Source organism: Thrips palmi, unplaced genomic scaffold (assembly GCF_012932325.1).
Source record: "Thrips palmi isolate BJ-2018 unplaced genomic scaffold, TpBJ-2018v1 HiC_scaffold_10, whole genome shotgun sequence".
In the NCBI taxonomy this organism is placed as follows: Eukaryota; Metazoa; Arthropoda; class Insecta; order Thysanoptera; family Thripidae; genus Thrips; species Thrips palmi.
Genome location: NW_023144621.1, coordinates 3,699,029 through 3,719,349, shown reverse-complemented (window position 1 = coordinate 3,719,349; position 20,321 = coordinate 3,699,029). Strand labels below are relative to the sequence as shown.

At 49.0% G+C, this 20,321-nt stretch overlaps 4 protein-coding genes across 8 annotated transcripts; 3 read left to right on the top strand and 1 right to left on the bottom strand.

Moving 5' to 3' along the window:
- Positions 1 to 40: 40 nt before the first annotated feature.
- LOC117653598 (TATA-box-binding protein) lies at positions 41 to 2,935 on the bottom strand. 2 transcript variants are annotated; one of them, XM_034399395.1, is made up of 7 exons: positions 2,725 to 2,935; positions 2,120 to 2,175; positions 1,833 to 2,041; positions 1,500 to 1,743; positions 1,293 to 1,396; positions 1,113 to 1,207; positions 41 to 1,028 (listed from the first exon to the last, which is right to left on the bottom strand). In XM_034399395.1, the coding sequence occupies exons 2-7, from the start codon at positions 2,159 to 2,161 to the stop codon at positions 952 to 954; spliced, it is 771 nt and encodes a 256-aa protein (XP_034255286.1). In that variant the 5' UTR covers positions 2,162 to 2,175; positions 2,725 to 2,935; the 3' UTR covers positions 41 to 951. The 2 variants fall into 2 exon arrangements, with proteins under 2 accessions (XP_034255286.1, XP_034255294.1); XM_034399403.1 differs by lacking the exon at positions 2,725 to 2,935 and adding an exon at positions 2,565 to 2,585.
- A 1,165-nt stretch (positions 2,936 to 4,100) lies between these two features.
- On the top strand, positions 4,101 to 10,662 carry LOC117650499 (ralBP1-associated Eps domain-containing protein 1). Of its 3 annotated transcripts, none has more exons than XM_034393980.1 (14): positions 4,102 to 4,288; positions 4,818 to 4,934; positions 5,028 to 5,116; positions 5,198 to 5,387; positions 5,466 to 5,712; positions 5,817 to 6,096; positions 6,489 to 6,581; positions 6,862 to 7,057; positions 7,136 to 7,226; positions 7,396 to 7,517; positions 7,591 to 7,664; positions 7,766 to 7,922; positions 8,005 to 8,071; positions 8,160 to 10,662. In XM_034393980.1, exons 4-14 carry the CDS (start codon positions 5,294 to 5,296, stop codon positions 8,320 to 8,322), a joined length of 1,584 nt encoding a protein of 527 aa, XP_034249871.1. In that variant the 5' UTR covers positions 4,102 to 4,288; positions 4,818 to 4,934; positions 5,028 to 5,116; positions 5,198 to 5,293; the 3' UTR covers positions 8,323 to 10,662. The 3 variants fall into 3 exon arrangements, with proteins under 3 accessions (XP_034249880.1, XP_034249871.1, XP_034249862.1); XM_034393971.1 differs by having other exon boundaries at positions 5,195 to 5,387; XM_034393989.1 differs by lacking the exon at positions 6,489 to 6,581 and having other exon boundaries at positions 4,101 to 4,288; positions 5,195 to 5,387.
- Positions 10,663 to 10,883: 221 nt separating this feature from the next.
- On the top strand, positions 10,884 to 12,715 carry LOC117650515 (tRNA-splicing endonuclease subunit Sen2). 2 transcript variants are annotated; one of them, XM_034394002.1, is made up of 6 exons: positions 10,884 to 11,075; positions 11,174 to 11,408; positions 11,495 to 11,739; positions 11,838 to 12,088; positions 12,175 to 12,335; positions 12,421 to 12,715. In XM_034394002.1, exons 1-6 carry the CDS (start codon positions 10,912 to 10,914, stop codon positions 12,592 to 12,594), a joined length of 1,230 nt encoding a protein of 409 aa, XP_034249893.1. In that variant the 5' UTR covers positions 10,884 to 10,911; the 3' UTR covers positions 12,595 to 12,715. The 2 variants fall into 2 exon arrangements, with proteins under 2 accessions (XP_034249893.1, XP_034249901.1); XM_034394010.1 differs by having other exon boundaries at positions 10,942 to 11,075; positions 11,163 to 11,408.
- Positions 12,716 to 16,330: 3,615 nt separating this feature from the next.
- On the top strand, positions 16,331 to 20,202 carry LOC117654415 (flocculation protein FLO11-like). Its single transcript, XM_034401030.1, has 5 exons — positions 16,331 to 16,473; positions 16,563 to 17,296; positions 17,384 to 17,513; positions 18,503 to 19,302; positions 19,638 to 20,202. The coding sequence occupies exons 1-5, from the start codon at positions 16,360 to 16,362 to the stop codon at positions 20,200 to 20,202; spliced, it is 2,343 nt and encodes a 780-aa protein (XP_034256921.1). The 5' UTR covers positions 16,331 to 16,359.
- The last annotated feature ends 119 nt before the right edge of the window (positions 20,203 to 20,321 follow it).

Genomic DNA, 20,321 nt, shown 5'->3' with positions numbered 1-20,321 from the left:
ACAGGTGAGGCATTGAAACTCATTAACTTTTAGTAACAAATCTTCTATAAAGGTGATATATTTCAAATACTAGAATATTATTTTAAATTATGCTCCATTTCATCACACTGTAGGAACAGATTCAACCCCTAACTATGCTATATCTTTGTTCGGATGTGCAATTACAGTACAAAAAACAATGAACAATTAAGTGTAGCTAAACAAAATGTTGAAACCAAAAGCATTAACATAAACTCTCTTTGACAAAGTTATAGCTTTGTTTTCAAAGATGGTCAATTTTACAAAAAAATAGTTCACAAAACAGCAAACATTATTGCAAACTTCAGCTTTCAAAAAGCAAATATGAGATCTATTGATACTTCAAATCAGTTTCGTAAACTCAATCCAGTATCAGAATACAAAAATGCCAACGAATCAGCACAGAAAATGATGATAAAGATTAAATCTAATCTGAAAATTTAACGTGTGTCATACACATACAACAAAATAACAAATTAGTACAACTCTACCATACCTTTATATTCGGTACCACCCTCACAGTCTTATCACACATTCAAATATAATTAACAATACATTTACAGAGGACCGTGTAATTTACAAGATGATGTTAGAGATAATGATATAAATAATATATGAATGGACACAACCAACACAAAAAATATGCACAAACACACAAGAAAAATAGCATTGCCACACAACTAAATAAATAAAAACCTGCTACAATTTCACCGGGCTCACAGGCCTACACAACGATCAGGATCAAAACATCAAAATGATAAAAGGTTTTAAGAAAAACTGATATAAAAGTTGAAACAAATAGATTTGATGTTTTAAAGAAGTAAATGACATGAGACAATATTGAAACATAGATTCAATGTGCCACCAATTGCAAAAAGTTCCCTTGACCTACTCATTTTAAAGCTAAAATCACAAATCGCCTTAAAAATAATTTTATTGCTTCCGGAAGCTCTTTAATATTGGGTGGATTGCCTCCAAAGCATCTTCTAAATCCTGGCGATTCTTGGCTCCTAAAACAAATGGCAATGACGGTTAAAGTAAACAGATCATTTAAAAATACAATTTTGAAATCTCTTCACTTAATTTGTACCCACCGGTGAAAACAACCTTTCCGTTGACAAAGATCAATAAGACAACACGAGGTTTAACCATTCTGTAGATTAGACCGGGAAACAGTTCTGGTTCATAACTGTAAAATACAATGAAAAGGTCTCACATTGTTAGTGTCTATGCCTCTATGTCTCACATAGGCTACTTTCACTAATAAAACCTACCAGCTGAACTGGGTGTGTTTTTGGTTCAAGTCTTCCAGTCTTATAGGAAATCTAAGGTCACATGTGGCAACAATATTCTGTATTTTGAAGTCCAGATATTTCACCTAAACAAGCATAAAAAAACAAGAACATCAAGACTCTGTGAGAATCAATCTCAAAAATCAATCTCATCAAACAATACAGTATTGTCATACTATTTGAACTTACAGGAAATCCTATTCTTTGAACAATTCTAGCAAATTTTCTAGTTGCTAAACTCGAGGCCTGTTCATTCCTAGCTCCAGTGCACACAACTTTGCCAGATTTAAATATTAAAGCAGTTGTTCGAGGCTCTAGGATTCTCATCACAACACCAGAAAAACGTTGTGGGTTATATTCAGTGTTCCTTGTTCGAAAATTTATTTTCTTCAAATCTAATTCACAGCCTAAGCTCACTGTGGATACAACATTCCTGCAATAAGAAAAAGGGTTGATCTTATCATCATTCATGATCAGTTTAACAACAGGCTTTAACTAGAGTAACTGTTCTATTTAACTTACTGTAATGTTAAAGTGAGACCAGATTCCGAACTGAGTGGGTTTACTGGTTGAATAGAAGAGTTTGGAATCACCATCAAACTGGCAGACGGTGTTGCCCATGGTTTTGTGGACTTTGTTAAACTAGAGCATGCGGGGGAAGAACTGCCAGAAGGAGATGAATCACAGAATGATGACGAAGATGACGGTGCATGCATGACTGAAGACTTCACCTGCAAACAAGTTTAAAATGTTAATGGAATAACTCATTTCAAGCAAATTAAGTAAACATTCAATGACAATACACTTACATTCTGAGAACCATCGACTTCCATTGCAATGTTGTCTGCCATATTCTTTAGGAAGTCTATTGGGGGAGAAAAAAACAGGAATTAACAAAAGAGCCAAATCAAGACATTATAAGAATTTGCTAAATGGAAAGAAAAAGCATGAAGAAATGAGGTTGCTCTCAAACAAACGTGTGGTTGCGCTCAAACAAACGTGAATCTCCCTCGATACCAGCAGAAATTGATCATGGTTATTATAGTGAGTAAACAATCAGGTAAGGTGAATCTTAAATAATATGAGAGACTTCAAAACAAATATAGCAAAGTAAAGATTTCTTAAATTTTGTACTTCAAAAGAACTAGAAAGCTGGAAACATTGCATCAGCAGTTAAGAAGTGACAGCTGTGCTGCTGTGCTGACAGAACAGCAGCTCTGGTGGGCAGCCCCAGACCATCCAAATCAAGTTTACCAAGGAGAGCCAGGAAAAGGCAAAGTCTTGGTGGATCAGAGGCAACCAACTACCCGCGGACTTCTACAGTTAACAGTCATTAACAAAAACGGTTTAATTCAGAGAGCGAGAGAGAGCAGCCGACAGCTGGTTGAGGTTACTGGAAGGTGACATCACTTACTTAAAACTGCCTGATGATGATAGGACACCACAATAAGAGCAACGTTCGCAACATCAGGCTCTAAATCAGTCACCGTCGAGTGAATAAACAATCACTCTTCAATGGAAACTGATACAATGGCATGATGAGCACGCTCGTGAATTTGAACCAACTTTGACACACGTCGCGGCACGTCACGTCGCGAGGCACTGCGCGAGGCTAGATATTTCGGGACCCGAGCGAGCGCGGGAGGACCCAAACTGGCCGAAACGACTGACCGAACCCGAAGTCGTGGTGGTTGCTCATTTTATGTATTTCTTTAACTCTAGAGGTCAAAACAATGTTACCATGGGCATTTTATAAAATGTAAGGGCCGCATACGTGTTTTTTGAAACAATTTGACAATATGTTGGAAAAAGAAAACAACAAGAGCAACAAACAACTCTTGCATCAAGTGAATTATGTGTACTATTACTCAACTTATTTTCCAAACCTTTTTAAATATTTGGATAGTAATTGAAAGATAGAGCAGAATATTTTTGTTTAGCTTTTTTAAATTAGTCTAACCAATTTTATCTCAAACTTGCTAAAACAAGGACTCCGTCATGAATGCAAGTGCAGAAAGTTTCTATACTTTGGAACGCAGAGGCTGTATCAAGTTAATTCTGAATGACCTGTCTGACTCGATGATCCGACTGATGCGACACGAGCACTTGTAATGCTTGAGTCAGTCAGCGAGACTTAAATTCTTCGGTCCATACCTTGAGGTCAAAAAGCCAGTCGCAAGAGACATTTCAGCTTAACACTAAAATGAAATGATAGCTCAAGGTGAGGTGTGGGAGAAAAACAGCTATTAACACTAAATCAAAAACAATTTGTATTAGTTGTCCTAATTGAATCCTGTACTAAAGAAGTTGCGAATATGACTAATGTATTGTAGAACATTTAACATGCACAAACAAAATTTAAAGAAAGTTGTAAGCTTCCAGTTGTCGTAATCTCTTATCGACTAGTTTAAGAGATTCCGCGCAACAGTTATGGTCAGGATAAGTCTTAGGTCTGATAATTTGTCTCTCCTTTTCTTCCGAAGTTTCTTAGATAGTTGTCAACAAAATTAAGAAGCGAAAATGATGCACTTGTTCACATTTCGGAACAAAAAAAGAAATTTTAGGCCAGTAAATGTCGCTATTATTGTTGACTTATGGCAATTCATCCCCATCGTATATTTTTAAAATATTTTTTCAAAATTAATTTTGAGTTTGTGGACATCCTTTCTTCTTTACCCCAAGCAATATGAGTGACTTAGTGACTTTAGTTGCATGATCAGAATAATTGAAATTCATATGGCACCTGCTTCGGCTTGGCTTCGGGCCGAGTCGGGGCCTTCGGCCTTCGGCTTCGGGCAGGCTTCGGGTCTCCGTTCGGTTCTCGGGTCAGCATTGCTTAATGTTCGTCTGATATGACAGTGTTTTGGAAGATATTTTAATGTCTGACGGCGAAGCGTCCCAACTTGACAGAGTTATGTTGCGTGATTTTGTGTAATATAGCTTTAACGGAGCGGTTTGATCAGTTTTTGTCTGGGGTGGTAAGTTTTTTTAACATGCTAGCCACGAAACTATCCAACCAACCTCAAGCTTGCTTTTCCCTAAAGGCTGCCTCTGATCTCTTCTTCAAAGACGTCACACTACTTGTCACTCAAATGAACCTTTTCCCAATTTTAAGGTCGGCCATTGCGAGACTCTGTCGCTCTTAAACTGTTGGTTAGGTGCTGTGCGTCAACTTTCGTGGGTCAAACCTTCTAACCTACGTTTGACTGAAGGGTCACTCCTTTTTGCCCCTTCGCACCCTCGGCTCCTCATCGTTCTGTTGCCTTTTGTATCCCTAGTAAAATATGTTGATCTCCCTTTTTTTCTGAAAGAACCCAGTCCTGCCGTCTTTTAGCGGTCGGGTCGGTGCTGTGGTACCTACCCGACCAAGAACACACCAGATTGTTATTGTTCTTTCATTTGGAGTTGTCGTTCTCTATTGTCTCTCAGCCAGTTTATGTCTTCTATTTAGTGGAATCTTATCTTATCAACTGCATTTTTCTTCATATTCCTCTGTTTTGTGTGCAGGACCCACCTTAATATTTTGTGTGGCCGCTTGACGGCCTCCCACTGCAACCGTGGCATCCCAAGCAGATCATCCCCTTCATTCTACTGCTCAGCACTTTCCATGGACTGTCAACAACAGTAAGTATTATTGAAACTTGGATAATAATTTCTTGTTCCACTGAATTTTTTTTTTGAATAGAACCAAAGATAATCTGGACATCTCCATTACAGCTAGCTGTACCCTGGATCAACTAGATCGGCAATCATCCAGCCCAAACCTGATTGAGCTGGGGGAACCTCGCATTCCAGCTGCTCCCCAGGTATTAATTAATACTCTAATTGATATAAAACAAGGATAATAATAATCATCATCATGATATTTGTTTTTGTTTCATCAGCAGCGCGAGGTTCCCCCTAGCCTGAGAAATAGAGGTGTCTGTGATTCTCCTCAACACAACGGTGGGTCTTTGTCCCCTGCCTCAACAAGTGGCGCAAGCATGCCTCTGCGGGACTCACCAGAGGCATCTAGCACTGCCAGTGACTCGCCCACTCCAAAGAACAGCATTCAGGACTCTCACTGGCATGGCTTAGGTATGTGGAAGTCTCGCTTATATCTTAGCCTTTCATGCTGTACTGCATGTGATAAAATAATTTTTCTTGACATTGCAGTCAGTGAAGAGCGTTGTCAGCTTCTTGGCACTGAAGAGGAATCCTCTGACAGGCACAGTAGTGCAAGTGAAAGTGAACAAGATGATACTTCATGGCCACCATGGACAATAACACCTGAGCAGCGAGAATACTATTGTGCTCAGTTTCGAGCCTTACAACCTGATATGAATGGCCTTCTTGCTGGTCCAGATGCACGTCGCTTTTTTGAGAAATCTCGATTATCTGTTCATGAATTGAGAAAAATTTGGTAAGGGCAGTCTAATTTACTGTGCAGAAGAGTTTTACCCCAATTATTTAAAACTGTTGGAAAGAAGAGTTATTTCAAATTATGTCACTCTCTTGTTCATCTAGGCAACTAGCTGATGTTACAAAAGATGGGGCTTTGTCCCTGGAAGAATTTAAAACTGCAATGCATTTGGTGGTACTGCGGCGCAATAACATAGATCTCCCAGACAAACTTCCTCCATCTTTAGTTCCTTCCATTCCACCTATTGCTCCTGTGCCTCCACCTCCATCAAAAACCAGTGCAGAAAAAGTAAATCCTGGATCAGAAGAGAGCCTTGCTCTTTCTAATGTTTCACCTCAGCAACCTGATACTAGCTCACCCCAGAAAGGAAAAGACGTATCTAAGGTAAGTTCTTTGATTGAACAGCTTTTTATTCAGTGTACAATGTGTGAAGGGGTTTAGCCGGTTATGAAGGTGTGCCTTTAATGCCAATGCATACTAATTGATATCTGCTGAAGCAAGACCTTTTTCCAGAAACTTCTTCTGCTCAATAGTGTAGTGTTTCATTCCAAATGCATGTTCCTAGCCCTGTATTTTATATCTTTTCTGCCTATTGTGAACAATCTGCCATAATATTCCCCTGCACCTGAGATTTATGTCGTCCGAAAATTTATGTCACAGTTCATAGCGTGGGTTAGCTTTTTGTTAATGTTTACCTTGAGTCCTACATCTCTGTTTGAATGTCATCCTGCTTGTTCTGCTAATTGCTTTGCTAACACAACTCTCTTCCCTGACAGTGGACGAAGTTTATGGATTCTCCAACCAGTTCAGTGTCCTCACCAGGACCAAAACCAGTTAACTTTGATTTTCACAAATCTGCTGTGGAACAGGTAAAATAAAACTATTTGCTCTCGATGAAAAGTTTGGAACACAATTCTATTTTCCATCTGCCAAAATTTTTCTTGTACTGGTTCAATAACTTTGGTGCTGCATTGCTCTAAACTATTAACATTATCATTATGGTTTTCCAACATTGTGTGTCTTAATATGAACCAAATTTGCTGTGTATCTTGTCTGCTTTTGTATTTGTTTTATCACGCACATAAGCTCTAATCATGATTTAATGTGTTAAGCAGTATTTATATTTGGACATTTTCCCTTTCCTTACAGGATCCTAAGATTTTGCATCCAGTACCTTTGAGGCTTACCCCAGAATCCCAGAACCTAGCTGCAGGTGCAGATGATGGTGGCGATCCTTGCCGTTCACCTCGACGATTAACCAGTGATCCTGTGCATGATAACGATTCTATCATTGCCCCACCTGATATCAGACCTATACAACGCCCTCAGCCAAAGAAACCTGCTGGTAAGTTGAATAAGCCATGGTTGATCTTACTACATTTATAAAGTGCTTTATTGATTTGTTTATTTATACAAAATTTAGCTCCGGGACCAGGTGCTATACCTCCCCCTCCCCCTTCACAAGTTGCTTCAATTTCTGTATCTGAGGGATCATCCACGTCAAATTCATCTGGGTAAGCAGATTGACCTCTTCTCTGAACAGAGTGACTGTAGTACCAAACCCTCAAAATTCTGACTAAAGTACTTGAGGGTGCTTATTCCTTTAGCTTCGAAGCAATCATCTTGCCCCACCATTTGTACCTTCGCTGTGCATCGATCTTGTTAAATACTTTGATGTTTCAGATTTTCTATGTCTGGCCCAACTAGTCTGCCCATGGGCTTGAAGAAGGATCCTCCTCCACCTCCTCCTCCAAGACCACACCGCACCCATGCTAGGAGCTCTTCCCTTGATCTCAATCGATTAGGTAATTTAGTCATTTCTCTGGCTTAAATTCTATTATATCCAGCTGTTTATCAAATTGAATTGTATTTTTTCAGATCCAACATCTGGAAAAAATATAGCTTTACTGGGTGCTCCACCTATGGTTCCACCTCGTGTTTCTCCTAGCACGGTGAGATTTTCTGTTTCTCAAACTTCTGTACATATTGCTCTTTAAATAACTACAAGTATTCTGATGTTGATTCAATCATTTCACCGAAACCATTTTTACAGATGGGAGCTCCGAGGAAACTGATAGGGCAACATAGTGAGGGAGCTGATCCATTGCATCAAGGTTTTGCTGATTTTGCTCAGTTTGATTCTCAACCTGATGGTGATGCATTCCCTCGGCGTCATGGAGCTTTTGAAATTTACCGCAAACCAACACCAAGTAGGTCCTTTTTATTTTCTTTGACCATTTTTTTAAAAATACCAGTTAACTTCACCTTTCTGTCTCTGATTTTTTGTTACAGAAAACTCCGCAATAGGTCACGACAATTCGGAACTAGTTGAAAACCTACTTAAAATGAAATCTAACAGGTTAGTAATTTATGTCTTGTAATCAATGCTGCAGGTTATTCGTTCACAATTTTGATCTGACTTTGTTTCCCCCTTTTTTTTTCTGAAGATCTGTTCAGGCAGAAAAGCTGTCTGTGCAACAACTACAAGAGAAAAATACTGCTCTCCTACGTACTTGCCATTTGTTAAGCCTGGAGCTAGCTGAAGTTCAAACAGAAAAGGCAGAGCTGGAAATTCAACTTGAGCAGCTTCGCGCGTCACTTCCACAATAAGGGAGAGTTTGCCTGCCAATTTTATGTTTTTTCCCTTTTTACTGTTATTTGTTTATTTTACATTTTACCACTATTGTATTATCCGTCAGCCCTCGGACACCTCTTTCATGTGAATTTTATGTTTGTGTTTAAAATCATTTAACAGACAAAGTGATCGTGTTGCATGCATTTTTAATTTTAAAATGGTTATTTTGTGACTCACTTGTGTTTCTGTATGTCTGTAACTTTACTCATTTCAATCAACTCATGGTCATGTACTTGGGATTCTCTGCTTGGCACATAGTTGCTCTCCTAATAATGTCCTACTACACTCCTATTGTACGCATGCCACCAATTAGTATCAGGTTTACAACACATGAGCATTCAATTAATTTTTAATGAGTTTTAACTGCAATGTACCAAAATCTACTGTTGCCAAATGATCTTTTGACTTGTTTTGTCTCTCATGACTTCAATTAGTGGGTGATTTTCATCAGCAGTACTCCCATTATTCCCTTAAATTTTGTTGTGATGATTGATAATAGTTATTGATATGTGCACATTCTTGTAAATTTTATTTCTCACTTACGTTGCCTTTGACTAGGAACTGTATACTTATAGAGTTGTCCTTTACTTGGTAAAGCCAAGATCTTGGACCCTTAAGAGGGTCTTACATGAAGAAATCACAGAACTGTTGAATCATGTTGTTGAGAAATTCTGCTGATGGGTGGGGGAGGCCATGATGTCCAGAATTATGTCCCTTGGCCCCGATTTAATGAAAAATCCCAAGTTGCTCCTGACAAAATCAAAGTTTGTCAAAAGAAAAACAAAGCAGATGTAAATCTTGAAAACTTAGGGGATTTGTCAACGACAACCAAAGAGGGAGGGGCAATTCTGTATTTTAAACGAATAGATTGGATTGACTCTTCATCAATTTGCTGTGATCTGTCGAAATTAGAGAGATTTTCTTGTTTCCCTTTATAAAGTTGTAAATAGTTAGAACTAAAAATAATTTTGTATAATTTCATTTTTAACATCATCATTTTACACAAGTTTTGCAAGTATTATTAAATTTTTGAGTGGATTTATGGCAGTGTAATTTAACCACTTGCATGAGTTACCATTTCATCTTAACCCCTATACAAGGCCCCTGTTTGCAACACCCATTTAGTGAGAACAGCCCAAAATTAGAAGTTTTTGTTTGAGATTGTTTTCTCATGTTGTGGAAATCCTTCCTCTCTTTATTTCATTGCATGACTGTGATGAAACACTACTTTTCTCCAAACTTTTGCAACAATGTTTTACAGAAACAGTTTACTCAACTGACCATATCTGGAAGAGTCTGACTGGAGCCTCTAAAGCATCTCTTCCTATCATTTTTCATGTCACATAATGAGCAGGAATATGTGACAGCTCTTTTGATGACTGTGTAGTTCATAGCAATATCCCTGTAATTCTTTATTTGATTATCAATGTAGAAAGTGTAGGCAAAGACCTCCTTTATTCTGCTTTGAACAGTGCAGAATAAGGTTTCTGATATATTTTGTTGTACATTTTCATATTTAAAGTTAAGAGTGATTATAAATACAGTATGTTTTCTCAAGCGCCCTTACATAATTTGTTTGCTTGTTAGTATACCATGCGTATTTTATCCATTACTGCTGTTATTTTAACAATTATTTAGTTGATAGTACTTGCCCTATCCAATTGAGTATTTCATCAGTTACGTAATTGACCTGCTGAGTGAATGTACCCCGCACATTGTATTTTCCTTATAGTGTGTGCCATGAACAGGCTGCCCCTGTGATGTTTTTGAGCCATAAACAATTTTATTAATTATCTGGAGTACTCCTGCGTGATTGGCATGTTCTAGGATGATTCCCAGTAAGCTTGCAGGTTTAGATTTTTAAATGTAATAATGTAATACTTCAGACTTTTAGGAGACTCATTTTGAATACTATATTGAGACCAATTTTGTGTCGAATGCTGGAATTACAAGTAAACTTTGTATCCCTTGTGACTTAAACAGGCAAATAGATTATTTTGGTTCAGCAACTATCAAGAAATATTTTGCTAAATCTTAATATAATTAAGTATAGAAATGGTTACAACAGTAAGGGATCACTAACTTGAAAATTGTAGTGTTTCTAATGGCTAAACATAATTAAATTGTACTAGGTCCCAGCCTTGAAATTATGACTTCTTCCATAATGAATACAGACCTTGTGTAGTGAACCACCTAGATTAGATGCGACACACAATTTTTTTGTGAAAATGCGTCAAACCCTGTTTTGTTTGTTACTGCAGCGACTGTGAAAACGAGAGGATGGAACAATTATAAATTTATAAATATATATATTATCTATGGAATACATTGTCTTATTGATTGCACCTTCCTTAAATAGGCAAACTAATGCAAACCATTGCCTGATCCAAAGAGTGCGACACTGTGTCAAGAACACTACTACCACCAATTATTATCAGCAGGGCTTCACGCATTTGCACTAGACGCCTTACGCCGCGCACTAAGAATCTACAATTAGCTCTACCTAGGAGTCTAGGTCCTCTTCTCTGAGTCCTAAAGTAATTAGAGTCCTTAAAAGTAATTTTATGAGTGCTGAATTTCTCATAAGATCTGCCGGTAACGTGCAGACGACAGCAGACGACGCAGAACGCGGACAACAACAAACAAATCTACAAACCAAAAGCACGCGCACAGAAACTTGGGTTTATCTATCAACCTGGAAAAAAAACCATAGAGCCTTACTATCACTGTATGTTTTTTAGTTTTCCTCTTCAATGCATTGATTGTGTTTCGGTTATTGGCTTTATGAAACTTACATTAGTTAATGTTTTCCCAGGGTGTTTTCAGATTGTCCTACCCCCCTTTCCTTTCAAAATCAGTTATTACCATGATATCAGTTCTGAAAGAACCTAGGCAGAAACGTCATTCAAACCATCAATCAGGAAATCCATTACCTGTACTAGTTGAGAGTGTGACAGGTATTCCTGCGCACTTGGCGGTATGGAAGTCATTTACAGGCCGTTTCAATCATGACTGTGTTGAAGTGACAGAAGCGGAAGATATATCAACACTTTACAACATGGTAATTCATACCGTCACAATATTCTCTGAACCATGTTCTCTCTTCCTCCTCTCCACTTCCTCACCTTTATATTTTCTTTTTTCTAGGGGTTCTTTGGAAAAGGTTCACTTTCTCGTGGGTGCCCTCGTCCTGGAAGAAGAGTTCAGTTTCCTGAAACAATACGGGAAAGGCAGTGGTTACGCCGACGTGAATGGTCATCTCTGCAGAACCTTGGATCTTCAAATACACTGTTAAAGCATGAAGATCCAACATTGGCACAACAGGCAGAAGTCATTGTTATTGCTGATGCTGACACAGAGGGTGAAGATTTTATATCAAATCTCAGACCAAGGTTTGTGGAAGTACTTTTTAACATTCCTGTTAGATTAGCACTCCCAATTGAAATATATCATGGATGTATGTCTCTAAGTTATTGCAACTTTTGTGCAGATTGGAGAAGGATCATGATTCACTGCCGGAAGTCCTCAATCTACTTTTGGAAGAATCTCTATTTTTGTCTTATGGCCTAGGATGTTTGTATATTTCAGATATCTATGGTCAGAAAAATTATAGTATTGTCGAATTTTGGAACATTTGTTTGGAATCCGATGTAAAATTTTTACAAAGATATATTGCATACCACCATTTTCGATCTAAAGGTTGGATTGTGAAATGTGGCCTTAAATTTGGAGGGGACTATTGTAAGTTTTCACTCAGAGTTTTGAATCTAAGCTGTGACGTGCTTTGTTCAATGGGATTAGTTCTAATATGCTTGACCCTTTTACAGTACTTTACAAAGATGGTCCAATTTTTTATCATGCCTCCTATATTGTTTTGACAAAAGTGATCTATGGTGAAAATGCATTGGAGACTGGTGATTTAAATGAGAAGAAAATGGACTGGGTGACCCTGATGGGCCTCAACAGACTAGCTGAAACATCAGGAAAGGTGAACATGCATGTTTGTCATTTATAAAAAATAAATTTTATTTTTTTCTTAGTTGCTGTGTTTAACTGTTTGTTTTAATTTCTAGGAAGTGCTTCTGTGTTATATTGTTTGGCCTGCAGACGTTCTTCCTAATCAATCTTCGCCAAGTATAATAAAGAAATTTAAAATTCATGAAGTCCTTTTACAGCGCTGGCAATCATCTGTTGCCAGAATAGGGCTCGATGAGAAACAAGAAACTAAAGATAATGTGTGTAGTTGAAATTGTGTCTGAAAAAAACTACCTTCAGATAAGCTTGCTACCTAAAAACTATTGTTGTCTAGTAAAGTTAGAGAAGTGAGTCCTTAAAAATAAAAATCACCATGTACAAATACCCTGCCAACGCACGAGTTTAATTTAATCCGCAACTATTCAACACTGGCCCTTCTGGACTTCTGTTCATTTCCAGGTCGTCATAGCTCGTAAATTCCAATGACATGCAGTTTTGTTCTCTCACTTGTCCCATTGCCTTTTCTGTATTTTTCCGGTGTTGCCGCGAGCGTTTGGCCGACGGCATGCGCGTCATGTTTACCGTGCGGCCAGACTCAAAGTGTCGAAAAAGCGAAGCGGGTGGCGGCGTGGCGTGGGCGAGGCCCTGTTGGCCCGCCCTGTTGGCCCGCCCTGTTGGCCCGCCCTGTTGGCCCGCCCTGTTGGCCCGCCCTGTTGGCCCGCCCTGTTGGCCCGCCCTGTGGGCCCGCCCTGTTGGCCCGCCCTATTGGCCCGCCCTGTTGGCCCGCCCTGTTGGCCCGCCCTGTTGGCCCGCCCTGTTGGCCCGCCCTGTTGGCCCGCCCTGTGGGCCCGCCCTGTTGGCCCGCCCTATTGGCCCGCCCTGTTGGCCCGCCCTGTTGGCCCGCCCTGTTGGCCCGCCCTGTTGGCCCGCCCTGTTGGCCCGCCCTGTTGGCCCGCCCTGTTGGCCCGCCCCGTTGGCCCGCCCCGCGGACACGCGCGGCCTCGGCCTCTGCCGGTCGACTAGGGGTGCGTGGAGCGCCCCCGCCGGCCGGCCGCAAGTGCCGCAAGGCGTTTCCTCGGGCGTTGCGTTTCACTTGGCCAGGCCCGGCCAGCCCGGCGAGGGCTGCAGCCCTACGCCCTTCAGTAACGCGTTGCGTCAGAGAAAGTTGGAATTGCTGGAATTTACACTGCTGCCAGAATGGATTCTCGCGAGACGAGCGACAAGCGCGGTGAGCGGCAGCAGCCTATCGACTGACTCCGAGAGTCGTTTCGTCGCTGTCTCTCCCTCTCACCCATGTACGATGCTGTTCGATGCCTTTCGAGTGCGACAGAGACGGAGCGGCGCTGCCGTTGAACGCGGGCGGGGCGGAGGTGCGCCAGGCCAGGCGAGGCAGGCAGGGCTCCATGGTGGGGCACGGTGCGGGCACGGCGCGCGCACGGTGGCACCGGCAGCACTGGCACGGCGCACGGGGCTCTAGGCCGTCGCTCCATTCCCCATTCCGTCTCCAGAAGGCGAGCGTGCAGCGTGCCGGTGCGTGGACACCACGGTGGACACCTCGGTGGACACGCAGGACTCGAGTTGGTCGCGACGATGAGGCGCGCGGTCGCGCACGCGGGGCACTAACGGGGCAGCCACGGAGTGAGAGTGAGTGAGTGAGTTCAGTGTGAGTGCGACCGCCCAGTGGATTACGACGAGCGACAGCGACCAAGCCTCAGGTGGGTTCAGGAGACTGTGTGCCCGTTTCGATAGAGGTTCAACGTTGGTTTGACCGGATTGGTCATTGTGAAGCGCATTACCGTACAAGTGTTCATGCACGCCCTCAAAAGTATGATTTTGTCCTTGGAGTGACTCCTGTCAACCCCTCTGCAGAACGCATTCTCATTACGGTGATAGTAGTCAAGAGTATTCTGGTGAGGGGAAGTCGACCTAGTGCAGGTGTCTTTAAAAAAGTTGATGGTAAGATCATCGCGCTCGAAGGAGTAGGGTAGGGAATTCCGGCCAGCTCGCGCTTGTGCCAGAGAGACAGTGCGAGAGACAGTGGTCGCCGCAGCGGGATGTGCATGTGGGCAGTGAGTGGAGGGCCGGCGCCGGCGGCGCGGCTTGAGCTTGTGCAACACTGCCTTCGTTCCCATCACTGTCGTTGTGGCGCCGCGTAGCCGCGTAGCGCTGCCGACACATGGAGTCGACAGGCGGAATGAGCCGAAGGAATCCGCTCGAATGCCGATCGGGAGGCGACGGCGCGACCTTGCGCCGGAGAGTCGCCGGTCCGGTCCGGTCCACTGCATCATTATTGTCCTGCAGGCTCATTCCGGGCAGTGCCTCGTTCTCGGCCTCGTTGCTCTTCTGTCTCTCTTGAGGAAAGCCGCGGGAGTGCGGCGGGGGCCCTGTTCGGAAACAACGTGCTGTCGGATGCGCCGCTGGCAGTGCCCTGTGGCAGTGCCCTGGCAGTGCCCTGTGGCAGTGCCCTGGCAGTGCCCTGTGGCAGTGCCCTGGCAGTGCCCTGTGGCAGTGCCCTGGCAGTGCCCTGGCAGTGCCCTGTGGCAGTGCCCTGGCAGTGCCCTGGCAGTGCCCTGGCAGTGTCCTGGCAGTGCCCTGTGGCAGTGCCCTGTGGCAGTGCCCTGGCAGTGCCCTGGCAGTGCCCTGTGGCAGTGTCCTGGCAGTGCCCTGTGGCAGTGCCCTGGCAGTGCCCTGTGGCAGTGTCCTGGCAGTGCCCTGGCAGTGCCCTGGCAGTGCCCTGTGGCAGTGCCCTGGCAGTGCCCCTTGCCGCCTCTCGGCTCATCACGTCTCCGCCGGCCCCCGCCCCGCCACCTTGGCCGCCACGCCCCGGTTCGGCAGCCGTAGCACCGGCCGAAGAGCAAGGTCGTCTCTTTGCATGGCCTCCAGGCGGGGCGTGGCGTGGCGTGGCGGGGCGGGGCGGGGCGGGGCGTGGCGGGCCGGGCCGGGGCGGGCCGGGGATCCTGGCCGCACGCCCACCACGCGCCCCCCTCCCCTCCGGCTGTCTCCGGGGGGCGACGGGGGCGACGAACAACACCAGCCTCACGTCCAAGCCCACAAGCTGGTGGCCGCGCGACCGCGCTAACGCCTCTGGCTTCAAGCCCGTCGTCTCCATTTTGGGTTGGGCCGTTGCGCAAATCCGGAGGGCGAGTTGCAGTGCTTTCGTCGCGCTGTCTCTCTCGCACTCACGGTGGGTGCGAGGGAAATGCGGCGAACCTGCTGTCGTGGCGAGGGCGAGGGCGACGCGTCAGGGCGACGCAAGGCTTGGCCCAAGGTTCCGTTCCTGTTTGGCCACAACGTTGTGGCGGAAACCCTGTTTCTTCGAGTGTGTTTCATACCTTTCTTACTAGTTAGAACTAGTTACCTGTAGCGCCTGTGAGGTAGGCACGGGCCCGTTCCGCAACACACCGGTGTGGAGACGGTGGCCTACCTCGCGCCTGTCGTCCCCGCAGGGGCACGATAGGCCACCGTCTCCACACCGGTGTGTTGCGGAACGGGCCCGTGCCTACCTCACAGGCGCTTACTTGAACTTGAGAGGCTTGACATCCTTGTTCTCCTGCTGCAGCATGTGCTTGAGGCTGTTGGCCCGCGTGGCCGTCCTGGCCGTGATGTTGGCCACGGCGTCGACCCAGGGCACGGACAGCAGCACCCTGCAGCCCGACGCGACCACCACGGCCTTCATCGACAGCACGGACAGCACCCCGTACGCCGCCGAGGAGACGGTGGAGACGGCCACCGATGCCGCGCCCATGATGGTCCGCGTGGGAATCCCCTCGGTGATGGGTCTCGGTCTCGGCGACGCGGCGGACGACGGCGCGGAGGCAACCGTCAACGGCAACGACATCGCGGAGTCCGCGGCCTCCGCGGCGCGCAGCAAGGACGCGCGGAGGCTTGAGGGCGGCGTCGGCCTGCCCCTGGCCATGATGGCCCTGCCGTCCCCCGCCACCCTGCGTGGCGCCGTCGTCGTGGTCGCCCCCAACGCCACCGCGGCCACGCTGCCGCCGCCGTCGTCCCTGCCGCTGCTGGACGGCGACGAGGACTTCATGATTGACATGCAAGAGATCGAGACGGACATGGAAATGGCCGAGAGGTCCGTCAGCACGGTGCCAGCCGCCGAGGGCGGCGACGAGGACGGCGACGAGGACGGCGACGAGCAGGTAAACAAAGCGCCAAGCGCCGCAGAGCAGACGCCAGAATGAACAGTTCACTAGTCACTGATTCGCGGGTGGTGTGTTTTTGTTACCAGGTCGACATCCCCGCGAACCACAAGAAGGCCAGCCGCGGCTTCGACTCCTCGGACCAGAACAGCCTGACGGGCAAGCAGTCTCGCTTTGCCACCGCGGCGCCTCAGGACAAGAAGGAAGAGACGATGATGGCCAAGCTGCCCATCAAGGACTACAGCCTGACGGGCCGCGACAAACCCATCGACGTCGTCTTCGTGTTCCCGCATGCCAACGAGACCCGCAAGCGCGAGCTCGAGGTGGTTTTGGTCTTCCCTCAGGGCCAGAACGCCACTGTCACGACGGGGCAGCCCGCGGGCAGCGCGCCAACCTCCACGGCGCCAAGTACCACGGCTCCAACCTCCACGGCGCCAACCTCCACGGCTCCAACCTCCACGGCGCCAACCTCCACGGCTCCAACCACCACGATGCCAACCACCACGGCTCCAACCACGACCATCGCCTCGACTTTGACCAACGACATGACGCCGACCGCGAGCGAGACACCATCGTCCACGACTGAGTCGCCCACGACGTCAGCAGCGACGTTGACCCGGACTGTAGGCGGTGAGGACGACGACAAGCAGGTCCTGGCGTCGGAGCGGAAGGAGACCACTGCCGACGCCCCCGTCGCCCTCCCAACCCGCGCCACCGCGGCGATAAACCGACCGAAAAGCCGGCAGGACATCTACAAGAAGTACGCCAACAAGTACGCCAGCAGCAGGCCGCCGCCAGTGTCCTTCTTCCACAAGGACGGCAGGTAAGTTCTGCAACCTGCAGCCACTTCGGTGCATGCTGCTCTCGGGAATTGAAGTCTCACCAGTTTGAACCCGCCTTGTCTGTGCAGCAAATCGACGAGCGCCGTCGAGGAGGAGGAGCTGGCCGCGGGTGCGAGCGAGGTGCAGCCCTCCGTGCTGCCGCCGCCCATGGCGCCCTGGCCCGTGGTGGCGCCGAGGGTCTCCGGCGGCGTGCGCCTGGTGCGCTTCGCCGCCCCCGGCACCGCCCCCGGCACCGCCCCCGGCACCGCCCCCGGCACCGCCCCGGCACCGCCCCCGCCCCGGTGTACATCCCCACGCACATGCACGCGTCGCGGCCGCCCACGCACTTCCCGTCGCTGCCACCCTCCTCCGTCCGCCCCATGCTGATCGTGGTGCCGCCCATGCTCGCCGAGGCGGACGCCGTCGCGGCGCCGTCAGAGGCCGTGGCCTCGGTGCCAGAGGCGACGGCACTCCGAGGGCCTGTGCGCCACCACATCCGACGCCCTGTGCAGCCCGCCACTGCCCCAGCACCGGTAGAGGCGGCCGCTTCCATCCAGGCGAGGCCTGACGTGCACCAACGCAGGCGCCCTGTCTCGTTCACCACCACGACGTCAACACCTGTCGAGACCGATGCTGTGGCGACCGAGGCAACCCCGATCCACGCCAGGCCCAACGCAAACCGACGCCGGCGCCCTGTCTCAACCACCATCATGCCAAAGCCAGAGGGCGCCGCGCCCGTTCTCGGCGCGGCCGACTCCACACCTCAAGTACACCCCACCGTCGCCTCCGTGGCCTCAGCGGCCGAGATAGTGCAGCCCGTTGAACTGAAGCGGACGCAAGTTCGCCACCGACCCCTGAGAAACCGTCCCACGACCACGACTGCCGGCGACGCCAACGACGTGTCCACGACGCCGAGGACAGCCTTCCCGTCGCGCAGCCGCAGCCGAGGACACCACCGCGCCCAGCAGGACGGCGAGACCAGCGGGCTGCACACCGGAACGCGCACCGCACAGCGAGGCCGAGGCCAGCCCGCCGCGGTCATCCCCGCCGCCCCCGCCGCCCAGGCCATGCCCAGCATGCGCCACATCGCGGCCCTCAGGAACCGCATCCCCGGCATTCGGCGGCAGCCCGTCGCCACCACCACGCCCGCCCCCACGCCCAGCTCTGTCGACGCCGAGGTCGCCGCCAACGCGACCACCCCCGCCCAGGAGGCCCAGGAGGCCCAGGAGGCCCAGGAGGCCCAGGAGGCCCAGGAGGCCCAGGAGGCCCAGGAGGCCCAGGAGGCCCAGGAGGCACTTACTGGCGACGAACTGGCGACCATCCGCAACATAACGACGCTGCAGCAGGAGCACCCTCTCGGCGCCGCCGAGGGCCGCGTGCGGCTGGAGCGGCTGAGCTCGCTGCAGAGCATGCTGGTGACCAACTTGGTGTCGATCCAGAGGGAGCTGGCCGAGCGGCATGCCGCCATGCGCCGCCACATGGAGAGCAGCCTGCACCTGCCCGCCGAACACCGCGGCACGGCTCGCGCGCTGCAGCAACGCTCGACCAACGTGACGGAGGCCTCCGCGACCACCACGCCGACGAAGAGGTACCGCCGGCCGCCGGCCTACCGGAAACCCCCAACCCCCACCGAGGACAAGGAGAACGCCGTGGACAAGATTTCGTACAGGACGCTGTACAAGAAGAGGAACAACCCGGCTGTCAAACTGCCCTCCGCCCTCGCCACCATGATCGGCACGACTAGCAGCACCACCACGACGGCAGCCGCCACCACCACCACCACGCCCAGCCCCACCGAGATGACGGTCACCTTGACCACGGCGGAGCAGATGACACACGCCGATGACGTTGCCGCCGTGACAGAAACCAGCACGAACCCCGCCGTCAACATGCACGACGAGGAACCGGCCGAGTCCACCGACTCGACGGTCATCGCCATGTCACCGACCGCCACGTCGACGCCGCTGGTCACCAGCAGCAGCTCGCCGACACCGGAGCCAGTCCGCAGGTGGGTCACGAGCTGCAAGCTCCAAGCGCACCGGCCAGTGCCATTGCCTCTGGAAAGTGGTGCTCATCTGACCTTCAGAGATAAAGGCAAAAAAAGACATTCCGTTGTTCTTACTTAAAAATAAAAGTCGTTGCTATGTGACGTCACACTGGCGAGCCGTACGCACACGCGTCATTGGTGCTCCCGCATTGCTGGCCCGGGGGGGGGGGTCTAATGCTCGCGTGCTACCTCGCCGTGCCGGTCGCCTCGCGTCGCCTCGCCTCGCCTCGCTCCGCGCGCTTTGATCGCTTTGATTTTGTTTTGCCTTCACCGTCCCGTCTTTTTCCTTTTCGCAGCGCCGCGGCAGAATCTGGGGCCGTCGCCAGCGTCCCGAACCAGGAAGGACAAACAGCCGGCGTGTCCGAGAAAGCGGACGGCGCCGCGGACTCCAAGACCGTCGCGCTGCTCTCCCCGATGGTGTCCGCCGCGTCCGATACCGTCGAGCTGAGGCAGTTCGGGCAGTTCGGCGGCTTCCATCCGAGCTTCCTGGCCTCCCCGAAGGACCCCGTGCACAGGCCGAGCCGCCTCACCCTGCTGGGCGGCGTGCTGCCGGAGGACGACCCTGCCCTGGCCAGCGGCCTGTTCGGCCTGGAGCGGCGGGAGCGGGGCACCTTCCACGCGCCGCAGCACCTGGAGGCCGGCTTCCTGCCCGTCGTGCCCGCGTCCGTGGCCGTGGCCGCGCCCGCCGCCGCGCCGCAGATCGTGGGGCCCATTCCCGGGGGCTACAAGGACGTGCTGCGGGGCTCGCCCGTGCAGCTGGACCTGCCGCGCGCAGAGAGGCCCGTCGACTTCCTCGGACGCGTCAAGAGGCAGGCCCAGGCCCAGGCCTTTGCGGAGCCACAGGGCAAAGGGCTAGCCTGAGATGACGAGGGATAACCCAGGGCGGCGAGGGACGCCGCGCCACGCCTTGCGCCCTTCGTCATGACGAATCGACTACCATCCCTCACGAGAACCTAGTCCAGTGCTGCGACTACTAGGGT

Coding starts and splice junctions, on each gene's coding strand:
- LOC117653598 (XM_034399395.1), bottom strand. CDS start 2,161: ATGGCAGACAACATTGCAATGGAAGTCGATGGTTCTCAGAAT. Junction 2,042..2,119: donor AAGTCGATGGTTCTCAGAAT/GTAAGTGTATTG, acceptor ACTTGTTTGCAG/GTGAAGTCTTCAGTCATGCA. Junction 1,744..1,832: donor GGTCTCACTTTAACATTACA/GTAAGTTAAATA, acceptor TTCTTATTGCAG/GAATGTTGTATCCACAGTGA.
- LOC117650499 (XM_034393980.1), top strand. CDS start 5,294: ATGCCTCTGCGGGACTCACCAGAGGCATCTAGCACTGCCAGTGACTCG. Junction 6,097..6,488: donor AAGGAAAAGACGTATCTAAG/GTAAGTTCTTTG, acceptor CTTCCCTGACAG/TGGACGAAGTTTATGGATTC. Junction 7,058..7,135: donor TCAGCCAAAGAAACCTGCTG/GTAAGTTGAATA, acceptor TACAAAATTTAG/CTCCGGGACCAGGTGCTATA.
- LOC117650515 (XM_034394002.1), top strand. CDS start 10,912: ATGAGTGCTGAATTTCTCATAAGATCTGCCGGTAACGTGCAGACGACA. Junction 11,409..11,494: donor TATCAACACTTTACAACATG/GTAATTCATACC, acceptor TCTTTTTTCTAG/GGGTTCTTTGGAAAAGGTTC. Junction 11,740..11,837: donor ATATCAAATCTCAGACCAAG/GTTTGTGGAAGT, acceptor ACTTTTGTGCAG/ATTGGAGAAGGATCATGATT.
- LOC117654415 (XM_034401030.1), top strand. CDS start 16,360: ATGATTGACATGCAAGAGATCGAGACGGACATGGAAATGGCCGAGAGG. Junction 16,474..16,562: donor ACGAGGACGGCGACGAGCAG/GTAAACAAAGCG, acceptor TTTTGTTACCAG/GTCGACATCCCCGCGAACCA. Junction 17,514..18,502: donor TCTCCGGCGGCGTGCGCCTG/GTGCGCTTCGCC, acceptor ACCCCCGCCCAG/GAGGCCCAGGAGGCCCAGGA.